Below are 14,078 nucleotides of genomic sequence, written 5' to 3' on the forward strand. Positions count from 1 at the left end.
CACCTGGGGCCAAGGTTGTACAATGTACAGTAAATTAAAACCGCCTCTATATCTTTACAGCACTGTCGTGTAATATTAAACAAAACGTACATTAAGTGCACTATACAGTGAGTACCCCGCGCCACCAGCCACATGGTTTAATCTCATCGCCCATAACACCACCACATGAAAGTGGCGGGCCTCTAAAACATATTCCCTTTGTTTGTATCGTGTGTGTGTGGAGGTGAGTAGAGTTGTATATATGTTATATTTGTGCGAACTTAGCTCCGTTTGACAAGAGTACATTAGCAGGCTATAATATTTCAACCAGTTACAGCGAGGGAGACAAAACACCTGTGGCTGACACCCAGGCACCAGGCGAGGGAGGCTTGGTTGTTAATAGCAGTAAAGATATTTAATATTTTGTTTGGCTCAGCTTGGTTTACTTTGTGATATGGTTGTTGAGGCTGGTTTGGTTATTGAGGATGCTAAAAGCGGACAAAGCAATGCTACGATTCTTCAGCAGCTGGTTGTGCTGGTTCTGGAAAAGACTCAGAACTTGGAACTGATCCAGGCGACCTATGAGAGGGATATGGATGTTATGCGACAGAAATTAAACGATCACGAAACAACTATCACACTTTTGTCAGAGCAAGTAGAGGAGCTGTTTGCGCGGCTCGGTGGTCGGGCTAAAACAGAACCATCACAATTAGTGACGTCATTAACAGAAGTAACTGGAACAAGCTCCCAAACCTCAGAAGAACCAATATCACCAGGTCTGTCGTCATCACTTCAAGATGTGTTTAATCAGCTAGAGTTTCTTAATGACAAATCAAATAAATTGGAATCAATCAGCTCTTTTAGTGACGAGAAACACTCATCTAGTCTTCATAGCCTACATTTCAACGAGGATGATCTAAACAGGTACGAAATAACAATGTTATTATTTAATGTAAATTGTCTCAAAATAGCAAGTTTTAACGTTGGTACTTTAGTATGTTATGTAGGAAAACCTCGATTAATAGCTGTTTTTGGGAAATCAAATTGCCACTATAAATCAACTATGCAGGGTTTTAATGTTACTATACAGTATGAGCAGTATGATGATCGATAACTTGTGTAATTTCCCGGTAAATCGGGATTTAATTGTACGTCAATTGCAATTGAAGGGTCAAGATAAGCTCGAACTGCACAATTAAACGTTAAAACGTTTGTAAATCCGAAAGTTTTGTGTTAGTTCAGCATAACTGGTGAGTGTGTGATCAAGAGGCATAAACAAACATGTTGGCAAATACTTTTTGGGGTTTCTAAATGCCGATTTAAATGATGAGGATGACGCAACCTCCAAACACAAAGATTCCTTTAATACAATCAGTAAAATTGCTACAGTATACCGAATCATATGGACTGAAAGCATAAATATCTTTTCAGAGAGGTTGAAGCAGAAGAAAATACACTGATGAAACCGACTCCAATTCTAGTCACGACTCTCTCTTATGACACCTCAACCTACAATGATTCCACAAACCTGTCAGACTACAACGAGGAAGAAATTGAAGATATTTTTGCAGAGGAAGGACTTGTCACCAAATTAGAGAGCACGCCTCCAATGACATCACCCGCCGAGGAAACATCCCCTCCTACAATAAAATCTATGAAAAAGAAAGGTATCGTGACACAGACCTTGGTAACAAAGATTCCGATAGTGCTTCAAGAAACTTCAAGTGATGAAGATCAGAGAGAAGAAATTGAGAAAAGAGAAGAGATTGAGGAGCGAAAAGAAATTGAGGAGGGAATAGAAAGAGATGTTGAGCTAGAGCTAGAGGAGGAGGAGGCAGCGGATGTATTTGATGAAACAAGCCTCCCCAAGATGAATGAAGCAACAAAAGAAAATGAGGCAGCAAGCACTGATTTTAAACTTCAATATCCTTGGACAAGATCTGACACATTTGATGTGATTCCGGTAGCACAGAGCTCCCAGATAGCAGTTCCAGTAAAACCTAAAAGAGGGGTTGTTTCTCCCTTACAATCACAGAGGCATCCAACTGAAAGGGATGATACAATTACTGACATTGCACAAACTGACAAGGCTCCTTTGCAACGATTCCCTACAGAAAACACAGAGCAGTCTTCCGATCATTCAACTTTTTCTCAAGTGAGCAGCAACAGATCATCGAGTTTTGACTACGAGGTTCAATATATCGTGCCCCAAGTGTCTGAAGCTGATTCTTCGGTTAAAACTGAGGAAACTGAATCTGTGATAAAAACAATCTATAATGATAAATCAAGCAAGTCAACAGATGATGAAACATTAAGTAAAATAACTAAAGTAGGGGGCAGAAATTTTAATTTTGAGAATGTAGAAGTTACTGTGAAGGTATCAGAAGCATCCAACTCAGAAAATGAAGATGATATTATCACCCCACAGTAAACACTGACTTAGAGAATCCATGAAGCATTATTTTAAAGCTTATTTACATTTCACATGTTTTGACAATTATTTCCAACTGCAAAGGCCAAGGGGACAGCTAATTTTTTAGTTCAAGTATTTAAAAAATTGTTTATAAAAACTGAAATAAAGTATAACTTGTTATGAACTCACATCACACTTTATTCATTCTTGTTGCCCTATTAATGGGTAAGTACTTATTTCATCGAACAATTGACAAATGTTTTTAGATTATTTACAGTAATACATTTTCAACTTTGAAGACCCAAAATCGGTAACATAGTGTAACTTAATTGGCTGTTTTACTGACAAACTATGGCCCATTAATAGAAATTTAATCTGATGTTGTTTCTTGGTAAGTGTCAAAAATAAATTAAGCAAACTTTGGTGAGAAATTAGATCTTCAAGCACTGGACTTGTAGTGTTCTTGTTCATTATGTCCTGTACTAGTCTCTTACTCTCTTAGGCTCCAAGGTCCGAGCAAAAATGTCCTGTACTAGTTTGACATAATAAGTTTCTGAGTTTTGGTTTGTAAGCACTAATGGACCTCTGGAAACGAGATATGCTTCTTTTTGAAGTGTATTAGTATACAACCTATCTAAGTGACTGCATTACAGGGAGACAAGAAAACAACTAATTTTTTTTCAAGAAAACAACAAATTTTTAAATCAATTATAGCAAATTTTAAATCAATTATAGCAAATTTTTAAATCAATTATAGCAACAATTTGAAAAACTTTAAAGTTATTCTATTACCAAGGAATATACTACGGGTATGGTGACTGTTGGCGCTAAATGATTTTCTTATTCATTAGAAAGAAGTGTGATGATTTGAAATGTTCAGCAGACAACAGCTGCTGCATTTTCATTGTTTCATGTTTCAATGTACTTATACTTGTTACAATGAGCTTCTACAATCAACTTTAACCCAGTAACATTACGTTTATGCTGTATTTATTTCATGACCATGCCATTTTTCAGACAGGTCTAGACGTTTATGTATGTGACCCATGTACATGTCAGTGAAGAGTGCAGATTTGTTGATCAGTGTGTAAAGTGGTTTACAGAGATTTTCAGGATTTTGTGTATCTGTTGATAACCTCCCATAGGAATTCTTGAAATGGAAAGTGCATGTATTTGAAGGCTAAAAATATTGGGAATGCAAACATACCTGTCCTCTTGAGAGGCAGTCGAGGCACCTTCAGCACAATTAAGGGGTGGTTCACATATTACGTAAACAACCGAGGGGGGAATGGGGTTTTCCAATGATAAGGCTAGTGTAATTTTTACACAATAGCTATTTAGTATTTGTAAAACTGATTATGGAAGGGGGGAGGCAGTGTCGTAACGAAGGGCCCCGCTGGTCAAAGGTCAGCGCTTATGTGTATTGCGCTTATGTGTATTGCGCGAGCGATTTTCAATCGCGCCCTGAAAATCGAGTCTAAAAATCCATCTTCTCCTACATTTGTTGAGCAATCACCCTGAAACTTTCAGGATATGTTCTAGGGATCATTTAGAAGAGATCTGTCGAGCCGAATTTCGAGATAGGCCTTAAAAACTTTTTTATTTGATTTTGAAAATCTTGGACCTGGAAAAATCGTCAAAAAATGAGGTCCAAGATTTTCAAAATGGAATAATAAATGTAGTTATTCTCCCACTCAGTATTAACTCTCTGTCTTCATCAGTGTTACTCTATATTTCCCTCATTAGTTACTTTTCCACTCAGTGTTAACTCTCTGTCTTCGTCAGTGTTACTCTACATTTCCCTCATTAGTTACTTTTCCACTCAGTATTAACTCTGTCTTAATCAGTGTTACTCTATATTTCCCTCATTAGTTACTTTTCCACTCAGTGTTAACTCTCTGTCTTCGTCAGTGTTACTCTACATTTCCCTCATTAGTTACTTTTCCACTCAGTATTAACTCTCTGTCTTCGTCAGTGTTACTCTACATTTCCCTCATTAGTTACTTTTCCACTCAGTATTAACTCTGTCTTCATCAGTGTTACTCTATATTTCCCTCATTAGTTACTTTTCCACTCAGTGTTAACTCTCTGTCTTCGTCAGTGTTACTCTACATTTCCCTCATTAGTTACTTTTCCACTCAGTATTAACTCTTTGTCTTCGTCAGTGTTACTTTACATTTCCTTCATTAGTTATTCTCCCACTCAGTATTAACTCTCTGTCTTCGTCAGTGTTACTCTATATTTCCCTCGGTAGCTACTCTCCCAGGAGGTGACCGGGACATGATTTCAGGCCTGACCGGGACCGGACCGGGATACAAAATGTGACTTGACCTGGACCGGGACCGGAACCGGGACCGGGATAGCTCAAAATTGCCAATCCCGGTACCGAGATTCCTGGTACCGGGAATTCCGGTAGATTACTGGTTAATTCATGATCATAATTTATTACTCAAACTTGTTTAGCAATTTTAAACATTGTTGTATTTGGCTCAGAGGATGTTTAAAGATTAAATTCACAATGAATGAAAGGAAAAACTTAAAATCACAGTGAATGAAATTATGTAAAAGATCCCGGTCAAAATCCCGGCAAATTTGAGTGATTGACCGGGACCGGGACCGGGACCAAGAATCCCAAATTAACCGGGACCGGGACCGGGACCGGGATCATAAATAAATAAATCAGCATTTGATCGGGACCGGGACCGGGACCGGGATAGCTCAAAATCGCCAATCCCGGTACCGGGATTCCCGGAACCGGGAATCCCGGTCACCTCCTGTACTCTCCCACTCAGTATTAACTCTCTGTCTTCATCAGTGTTACTTTACATTTTCCTCAGTAGTTACTCTTCCACTTAGTATTAACTCTCTGTCTTCATCAGTGTTTTTCTACATTTCCCTCAGTAGTTACTCCCTCAGTATTTACTCTCCCATTCAGTGTTACCCTACGTTTCCCTCAGTAGTTACTCTTCCACTCAGTGTTAACTCTCTATCTTCATCAGTGTTAATCTACATTTCCCTCAGTAGGTAGTTACTCTCCCATTTTATAGTGGTAACTCTCTGCCTTCATCAGTGTTACCCTACGTTTCCCTCAGTAGTTACTCTTCCACTCAGTGTTAACTCTCTATCTTCATCAGTGATACTCTACATTTCCCTCAGTATTTACTCTCCCATTCAGTGTTAACTCTCTGTCTTCATCAGTGTTACTCTGTATTTCCCTCAGATTTTACTCTCCCATTCAGTGTTAACTCTCTATCTTGATCAGTGATACTCTACATTTCCCTCAGTATTTACTCTCCCATTCAGTGTTAACTCTCTGTCTTCATCAGTGTTACTTTACATTTTCCTCAGTAGTTACTCTTCCACTTAGTATTAACTCTCTGTCTTCATCAGTGTTTTTCTACATTTCCCTCAGTAGTTACTCTCCCACTCAGTATTAGCTCTCTGTCTTCATCAGTGTTAATCTACATTTCCCTCAGTAGGTAGTTACTCTCCCATTTTATAGTGGTAACTCTCTGCCTTCATCAGTGTTACCCTACGTTTCCCTCAGTAGTTACTCTTCCACTCAGTGTTAACTCTCTATCTTCATCAGTGTTAATCTACATTTCCCTCAGTAGGTAGTTACTCTCCCATTTTATAGTGGTAACTCTCTGCCTTCATCAGTGTTACCCTACGTTTCCCTCAGTAGTTACTCTTCCACTCAGTGTTAACTCTCTATCTTCATCAGTGATACTCTACATTTCCCTCAGTATTTACTCTCCCATTCAGTGTTAACTCTCTGTCTTCATCAGTGTTACTCTGTATTTCCCTCAGATTTTACTCTCCCATTCAGTGTTAACTCTCTGTCTTCGTCAGTGTTAATCTACATTTCCCTCAGTAGGTAGTTACTCTCCCATTTTATAGTGGTAACTCTCTGCCTTCATCAGTGTTACCCTACGTTTCCCTCAGTAGTTACTCTTCCACTCAGTGTTAACTCTCTATCTTCATCAGTGATACTCTACATTTCCCTCAGTATTTACTCTCCCATTCAGTGTTAACTCTCTGTCTTCATCAGTGTTACTCTGTATTTCCCTCAGATTTTACTCTCCCATTCAGTGTTAACTCTCTATCTTGATCAGTGATACTCTACATTTCCCTCAGTATTTACTCTCCCATTCAGTGTTAACTCTCTGTCTTCATCAGTGTTACTTTACATTTTCCTCAGTAGTTACTCTTCCACTTAGTATTAACTCTCTGTCTTCATCAGTGTTTTTCTACATTTCCCTCAGTAGTTACTCTCCCACTCAGTATTAGCTCTCTGTCTTCATCAGTGTTAATCTACATTTCCCTCAGTAGGTAGTTACTCTCCCATTTTATAGTGGTAACTCTCTGCCTTCATCAGTGTTACCCTACGTTTCCCTCAGTAGTTACTCTTCCACTCAGTGTTAACTCTCTATCTTCATCAGTGTTAATCTACATTTCCCTCAGTAGGTAGTTACTCTCCCATTTTATAGTGGTAACTCTCTGCCTTCATCAGTGTTACCCTACGTTTCCCTCAGTAGTTACTCTTCCACTCAGTGTTAACTCTCTATCTTCATCAGTGATACTCTACATTTCCCTCAGTATTTACTCTCCCATTCAGTGTTAACTCTCTGTCTTCATCAGTGTTACTCTGTATTTCCCTCAGATTTTACTCTCCCATTCAGTGTTAACTCTCTGTCTTCGTCAGTGTTACTCTACATTTCCCTCAGTAGTCAGTAGTTATTCTCCCACTCAGTATTAACTCTCTGTCTTCATCAGTGTTACTCTAGACATTTCCCTCAGTAATTATTCTCCCACTCAGTATTAACTCTCTGTCTTCATCAGATCAGTGTTACTCTACATTCCTCTCAGTAATTATTCTCCCACTCAGTCTTAACTCTCTATCTTCATCAGTGTTACTCTATATTTCCCTCAGTATTTACTCTCCCATTCAATGTTAACTCTCTGTCTTCATCAGTGTTACTCTATATTTCCCTCAGTTTTTACTCTCCCACTCAGTATTAACTCTCTGTCTTCATCAGTGTTACTCTACATTTCCCTCAGTAGTTACTATCCCACTCAGTGTTAACTCTCTTTCTCAGTTTTTCAGCTCCGTCGTAGTGTTTAATGTACAGGGTGGGCCAAAAGTCAGTACCCATACGTTGGGTCTTATACCTCCACCGTATTTTATATTTGAGAGTTGTTGCTTTGCAGATGGCATACTGTACCTACTTGTTCGAGGATTCCGTCGCCAAAATTTGAAAATTCGAATATTTTAGACCACGCCCATTCAATATTAAAACACCTATATTGTTCACTCTGAACATGTTGGACGCTTAATTTTTTCTGAAACGGTAGATTATTACATTTTGCATCTGATCTGAAAAAATGATGTGAAACGGATTAGAAATGACGAAGTTATCAAGCGATTTGTGTATCTCGTTAGCAAAATTGATTGGGTGATTATGTGACACCGTGACACGACACCTTAATTGAGCAGCCTTAAAGATTCCCATAATGTTTAACGGGGTAGTTAACGGGGTCACCTTATCACGTGATTAGGTAAGCCAATCACCTGATAACATGTAATGAATAAACTCGTTATGCTTCGTATCTCGGTCATCTGAGAAGCAATATCTCTAATTTTTTCAGTACAAACGTAATTTGAATGGCCAAACACAATTCAATAAAATTTAGCTCGATCCGACTATCTAAATTATCAAATAAATGCGAAAATGAATCTTCATTTGAAAAAAATGAACTCGAATATTTTTCGATTTGACAAATTCCTCGAACCAGTGGTGGTACTAAGCTATACCAGAAAGAATTATTTCAATTGGGCAGTCAGTGACTGATTTATAAAGGCCAACGTTTGGGTACTGACTTTTGGCCCTCCCTGTATATTTCAGTATTTACTCTCCGTTCATCTCAGCTTTTACCATCTTTCTCTGTGTTCACTCACTTTCTCAGTGTTACAGTGAGAAGGAGACCAATAACTATCGGGGGGTGACATGTCTCCAATGTCTCCCGCACCTTATCTTTTCGAAAAAGACAAAGACATTGGACACATTGGAGACACAGCTTTTGGAGACATTGGAGACATTGGGGACATTGGAGACACAGCTTTTGGAGACATTGGAATTGGGGACATTGGAGACATTGGAGACATTGGGGACATTAGGGACATAAAATGGATATTAGGGGCATTGGAGACATTAGAGACACAGCTTTTGGAGACTCCTCCTCTTCCTCCTCCTCCTCCTCCTCCTCCTCCTCCTCCTCCTCCTCCTCCTCCTCCTCCTCCTCCTCTTCCACGTCTTCCTCAGTCCTCCTCAGTCGTTCTCCTCCTCCTGAGTCCTCCTCCTGGGTCCTCCTCCTGGGTCCTCCTCCTCCTGGGTCCTCCTCCTCTTCATCCTCCTCCTCTTCCTCCACAATCATCAGTCCTCCTCCTCAGTCCTCCTCCTCATCCTTCTCGTCAGTCCTCCTCCTCCTCAGTCCTCCCCAAGTCCCCCTCCTCCTCAGGGGGGAGCCAAGTGGATATTTGTAGATATTTGTAGATTAATGTAGAATGGATAATCCACGAAAAAAGTGGATGACATTCTACAAATTTATACATTTATCTCCAAAAATTCAGTCGAATTTCTGGGCACATATTTGAGATTAAATTTTTTGTAGATAAATGTAGATATTTGTAGATTATTGTCAATGGATAATTCACGAAAATTCTACAAATTCTACAAATTTATACATTTATCTCCAAAAATTCAGTAGAATTTCTGGGCACATATTTGAGATATACATTTTTTGTAGATAAATGTAGACATTTGTAGATTATTGTAATGGATAATTCACGAAAAAAATGGATGACATTATCCAAATATCCACTTGGCTCCCCCCTCCTCAGTCCTCCCCCAGTCCCCCTCCTCCTCCTATTCAGTCCTCCTCCTCCTCCTCCTCAGTTCTCCTGAGTCCTCCTCCTTCTCAGTCCTTCTCCTGAGTCCTCTTCCTGAGTCCTTCTCCTGAGTCCTCCTCCTCCTAGGTCCTCCTCCTCCTCCTCCTCCTCAGTCCTTCTCCTCCTCCTCCTCCTCCCTACTAGGAGGAGGAGGACCCAGGAGGAGGACTCAGGAGGAGGAGGAGAAGAACTCAGGAAGAGGACTGAGGAGGAATGAGAGGGAGGACTGAGGAGTACTGAGGAGGATGGCTGAGGAGGATGGCTGAGGAGGATGGCTGAGGAGGATGACTGAGGAGGATGACTGAGGAGGATGACTGAGGAGGAGGAGGAGGAGGAGAAGGACTGAGGAAGAGAAGGAGAAGGTGGAGGAACTAGGAGGAGGAGGACCCAGGAGGAGGACTCAGGAGGAAGAGGAGGAGGACTCAGGAGGAGGACTTAGGAGGAATGAGAAGGAGGACTGAGTCCTCCTCCTGGGTCCTCATCCTCCTAGGTCCTCCTCTTTCTCCTTCTCCTCAGTCCTTCTTCTCCTCCTCCTCCCTCTCAGTCATCCTCCTCAGTCATCCTCCTCAGCCATCCTCCTCAGTAGTCCTCTTCCTGAGTCCTCCTCCTCCTCCTCCTGAGTCCTCCTCCTGGGTCCTCCTCCTCCTGGGTCCTCCTCCTCCTAGGTCCTCCTCCTTCTCCTCCTCAGTCCTTCTCCTCCTCCTCCTCAGTCATCCTCCTCAGTCATCCTCCTCAGCCATCCTCCTCAGCCATCCTCCTCAGCCATCCTCCTCAGTACTCCTCAGTCCTCCTCCTTCTCAGTCCTCCTCAGTCCTCTTCCTGAGTCCTCATCCTCCTCCTCCTCCTTCTCCAATCATACATCTACGTCTCCAGTGTCTCCAATGTCTCAAAAAGCTTTGTCTCCAATGTCTCCAATGTCTCCAATGTCTCCAAAAGCTGTGTCTCCAATGTCTCCAATGTCTCCAAGACATGTCTCTGCACCCTATCTTTTCAAAAAAGACAAGAGACATTGGAGACATGTCACCCCCCCCCCCCCCCACTATCATGGATTACCGAATGGGACAAAAGGAAAGTTAACACCAAAAGACTAATAAAGTACTGGGTCTGACAGTAAAAAAAGTTATTATTGAATAATTTTGCTGTCAACATTTTTTCTCTTATCTTGAAACAGTGAAACAAATTTTTTTTAGTGAAACAAATTTAAAATTGTATCCTTTATTTTACAATCATAATATAATAATATTTATAAGCCTCCGTTTTGAAAGTTTTAAATTTCAATATATCCGCATTTCTATTTATAGTTCAATTCTATGTATAATTCAATAACTGGCCGTCAAAGCCTCGCATTCATGAAGACAGGATTAACTTGTTTATAGTTATACGACAAAGTAAATCTAAAACTATCCATGGTTTTTAAAATAAATTATAATTTTACCTAAATCCAAAGCCTGCTTTATAAAATTTACTTTAAGATCATAATATATTGTCAATTCTAAATATATTTACAATGCAACATTTAATAACGGAGTAGTTCGCTGTTTATTAGTCTCATGATTGAAATACTGATATCTGGATATTATCCGGTTGGAAGAGACAAGGACAAGTGAAACAAGGAAGTTAGGAGTAAGGGCAAATTTTCGGCGTCAACGCCATCTTCAGGCTCAAATTATTTGTTATATAGTAGTGTTGAAAGTATTTTAATACTTTCAACACTACTATATAACAAATAATTTGAGCCTGAAGTATTTTAATACTTTCAACACTACTATATAACAAATAATTTGTTTCACTTGTCCTTGTCTCTTCCAACCGGATAATAGTAGTAATGCAACATTTCATTAATCTATAAATAATAACAAGCATACTCCAGCCCCTACACGCGTGCATCCATTCTTATGCGGCGCCGCTCAAGCCACGCACGCACGTATTATTTTATACTTTTTGCTTTCTAATAAATATCGCGTCAATGTGTACGTCTAAATGTTCATGTTTTGTGTAAACTGAATCCAATTGAGACTAATGACAAGGATAAGGACCCAAGTGCCTGTACGGCTTTTTTGGACCCCTGTGGACCACTACTCTTGAAATCGCTCAACAACATTGAACATTTATAACTGTTATATAATATTATATAACGTCATTTGACAATTATTATCATTAATCTACAATCTAACTGTCTTACTGAGGGGGAGGAGTAAACGCTTCACATTAAAATACTTACATCATACAAAATCTAAAACCATCAACACGGTTAGTTAATATCATGGACAATTTGGTATAAATCTATTTCGTAGTAAGGGGTCGTTCACATATTACGTAATCAATATTTTAGCAATTTTTACCCCCCTCCCCCCTTCCGTAATCAACCGTAATCAAGACCCAACCCCCCACATCCAGAAACACGCCATCTTGCCAGGCAGCCTGGGAGGAAATAAGAGGAAATAGAGGAAATTTTTGAGAAAAAGAGGAAATTTTTGAGAAGTTACTCCTAAATTTCAAAATATTTTTTGGAATAAAGACAAATTAATTGAGGAAATTTTCGATTGTATAAAAATCAAAGAGGAACATCCTGTCAGTTTTGGAACACAGTGAAATATTCTGATTGGAGGATGCAGATTGCTGTTGTGAAGTTACCAAATTTACGTGAGTACTTGATTCTTTTCAATCCCAGTTTATTGCTGTCCTACAAATTTCTTGAATGCCAAATGTCGTCTAAAACACCCTATTTTGCAAAAAAATTGACCCCGAAGGGGGCTGCGCCCCCAGACCCCTGCCACAGCTTGCTCGCTTCGCTCGCTGCGCAGCTGGATTGGACGAGTCGGCTCGCTTCACTCGCCCAACAGCCCCCCCCCCCCAAAGAAAAAACCTGACTACGTCCCTGGTCGTGAATTGGTCCAGTGTTCAAATGTAAATATTTGCGAAACGAGCAGGCCACAGAAAAAAAGGCAAACTTGCGAGCTGGCCACAGAATTTAGAAAAAACGCATCTGGGAGGAAATATAAAACTTTCTGGATGTGGGCCCAACCCCCCCCCCCCCCCCTCCTGACAGCAATATTACGTAATCATGGCCTGACCCCCCCCCCCCCGCCCCCCCCCCCCCCCCCCCCCCCCCCCCCGCCCCCCCCCCCCCCCCCCCCCCCCCCCCGGCCCCCCCCCCCCCCCCCCCCCCCATTGACTTTTTTCCTACTCCTAGAAAACACTTTTCTCTACGTTTCATGCTACCCTGATCATGCTATCATGATGAGCTGAAATCATTGTTATGATATCCGGCCAAGCACCTTCTAAACTACTTACTATTATAGCCGGATATCCGATCAATTTCTAAATTTTATCACTATCAGATTGAAATTGAGTGGAATTTGAATTAAAATATTGTCAAATTGTTATTATTCTAGAGGGTAAAAAAGAAAATTTTGATTACGTAATCAACGACCGAAACCCGCCCCCCCCCCCCCCCCCCCCCGTAATCAACCGTAAGCATTTGGAAACCCCCCCTCCCCCCTCGGCTGATTACGTAATATGTGAACGACCCCTAATATCTAGTCACATTTTCTTTATCTTAATACTATAATAAAGTACAGTAGGAAACATGTTTCGAGAAAGAAAGGTTGGTCCGATTATTAACAAAAGTAATCAAAAGTCCATCAGGGACTCTGTGGAGTCGAAAAAGGTACACGGCCGCTGTCTGGTGCTGCTAGGTATTTGTTAATCAAGATGTTTTATTGTATTGGTTTTTGATGATTCTATTGTTCATGACTAATCAAGTTCTAAGTGGAGGTATAAAGTGACTGTCTGCTGCTTAAGATACTTCGTCATCTCATGTCCAGTATAATTATTAAGATACAATACAGTTTCAGTAGTTAAGTTGACCCATACAGTTAAGTCTGTCATAATTCACAATTGTTTAGACGTCTGTCAGTTTTCAAGTAGAGTTAGTGGGCAATCAAGTCGTTCTGTGTTCATTCGCTGAGATAGTGGTAAGCAAGATAAGTTGTTACGCGCGCGCGTTGATCTTTGTCGACAGCTGTTCCACATGTAGGATGATTGGTAGATGAATTGTGAGGATGGTTGTGATGTGATGAAATAATTTTTTTTTTAATAAAATTATTCAAACAATATACACATAATAATATAGCAATGACCCTATATAAAATCAATCCTTTAAGAATTCAAAAAATTCCCTTAACAATTAAAAATTACCCTTGGCCTTGTGGCTCCAAGTTAAGATCTAGACTGTTTATATCAACAATGTTTTTTCTCGCACCTCTGTCTCCACGGAGAGAAATCACTGTTGTTCTGAGAATTTCAAAGCGAAGGCGCTTTCATATGTGATGAAATAATCCTCTCGTGATCGTGTTATTAATTTTGAATAGTTCTAAGAGACAAGTGTACTTATACAGGTTGTGAACAGTTAACAATTTCTAATTTTTTAAAAAGGGCTTAGAGTGTTCTTTTTTGTAAAAGTCCACTCCTAGTCTTTGCTCATCAAATGGTCGAGTCCGGGCACAAGTTCTAAATTTTTCTAAGTAAGCTTCTCTATCCCCAAATAGAATTCTTATACACTTTTTCTGTGTTTCTGTGTTTTAAAGAGAGGTTCGAGTCGGTTGTTGCTAATACCACCCCATATTGATTGACGATGTCAATCCGTCGAGATTGTTGCTCTGCGAAGCAGAGCAACGATCGACGATGCGAAGCAAGAATGCTAGTTTGCGCGGCGCGTCAAAGCGGCGAAGTCCT

General features: G+C 40.2%; 3 protein-coding genes across 4 annotated transcripts in view; 2 read left to right on the forward strand and 1 right to left on the reverse strand.

Annotated features, from left to right (window-relative positions):
- LOC134817876 (disks large-associated protein 3-like) overlaps positions 1–14,078 on the reverse strand; it is an 80,418-nt gene that overhangs the window by 34,172 nt on the left and 32,168 nt on the right. The gene's annotated exons all lie outside the window — the stretch shown is intronic.
- On the forward strand, positions 218–2,718 carry LOC134816589 (uncharacterized). The gene is made up of 2 exons (XM_063825507.1): positions 218–903; positions 1,411–2,718. The coding sequence occupies exons 1-2, from the start codon at positions 434–436 to the stop codon at positions 2,408–2,410; spliced, it is 1,470 nt and encodes a 489-aa protein (XP_063681577.1). The 5' UTR covers positions 218–433; the 3' UTR covers positions 2,411–2,718.
- Positions 11,054–14,078, forward strand: part of LOC134817930 (RNA polymerase II subunit A C-terminal domain phosphatase SSU72-like) — an 89,674-nt gene continuing 86,649 nt past the window's right edge. Inside the window, exon 1 of the mRNA XM_063827303.1 lies at positions 11,054–11,078. The gene's annotated coding sequence lies outside the window, so the exon portion shown is untranslated. The remainder of the gene's footprint in view (positions 11,079–14,078) is intronic.

This window comes from Bolinopsis microptera, chromosome 1 (genome assembly GCF_026151205.1).
Source record: "Bolinopsis microptera isolate Bmic1 chromosome 1, MBARI_Bmic_1.0, whole genome shotgun sequence".
Lineage (NCBI taxonomy): Eukaryota > Metazoa > Ctenophora > Tentaculata > Lobata > Bolinopsidae > Bolinopsis > Bolinopsis microptera.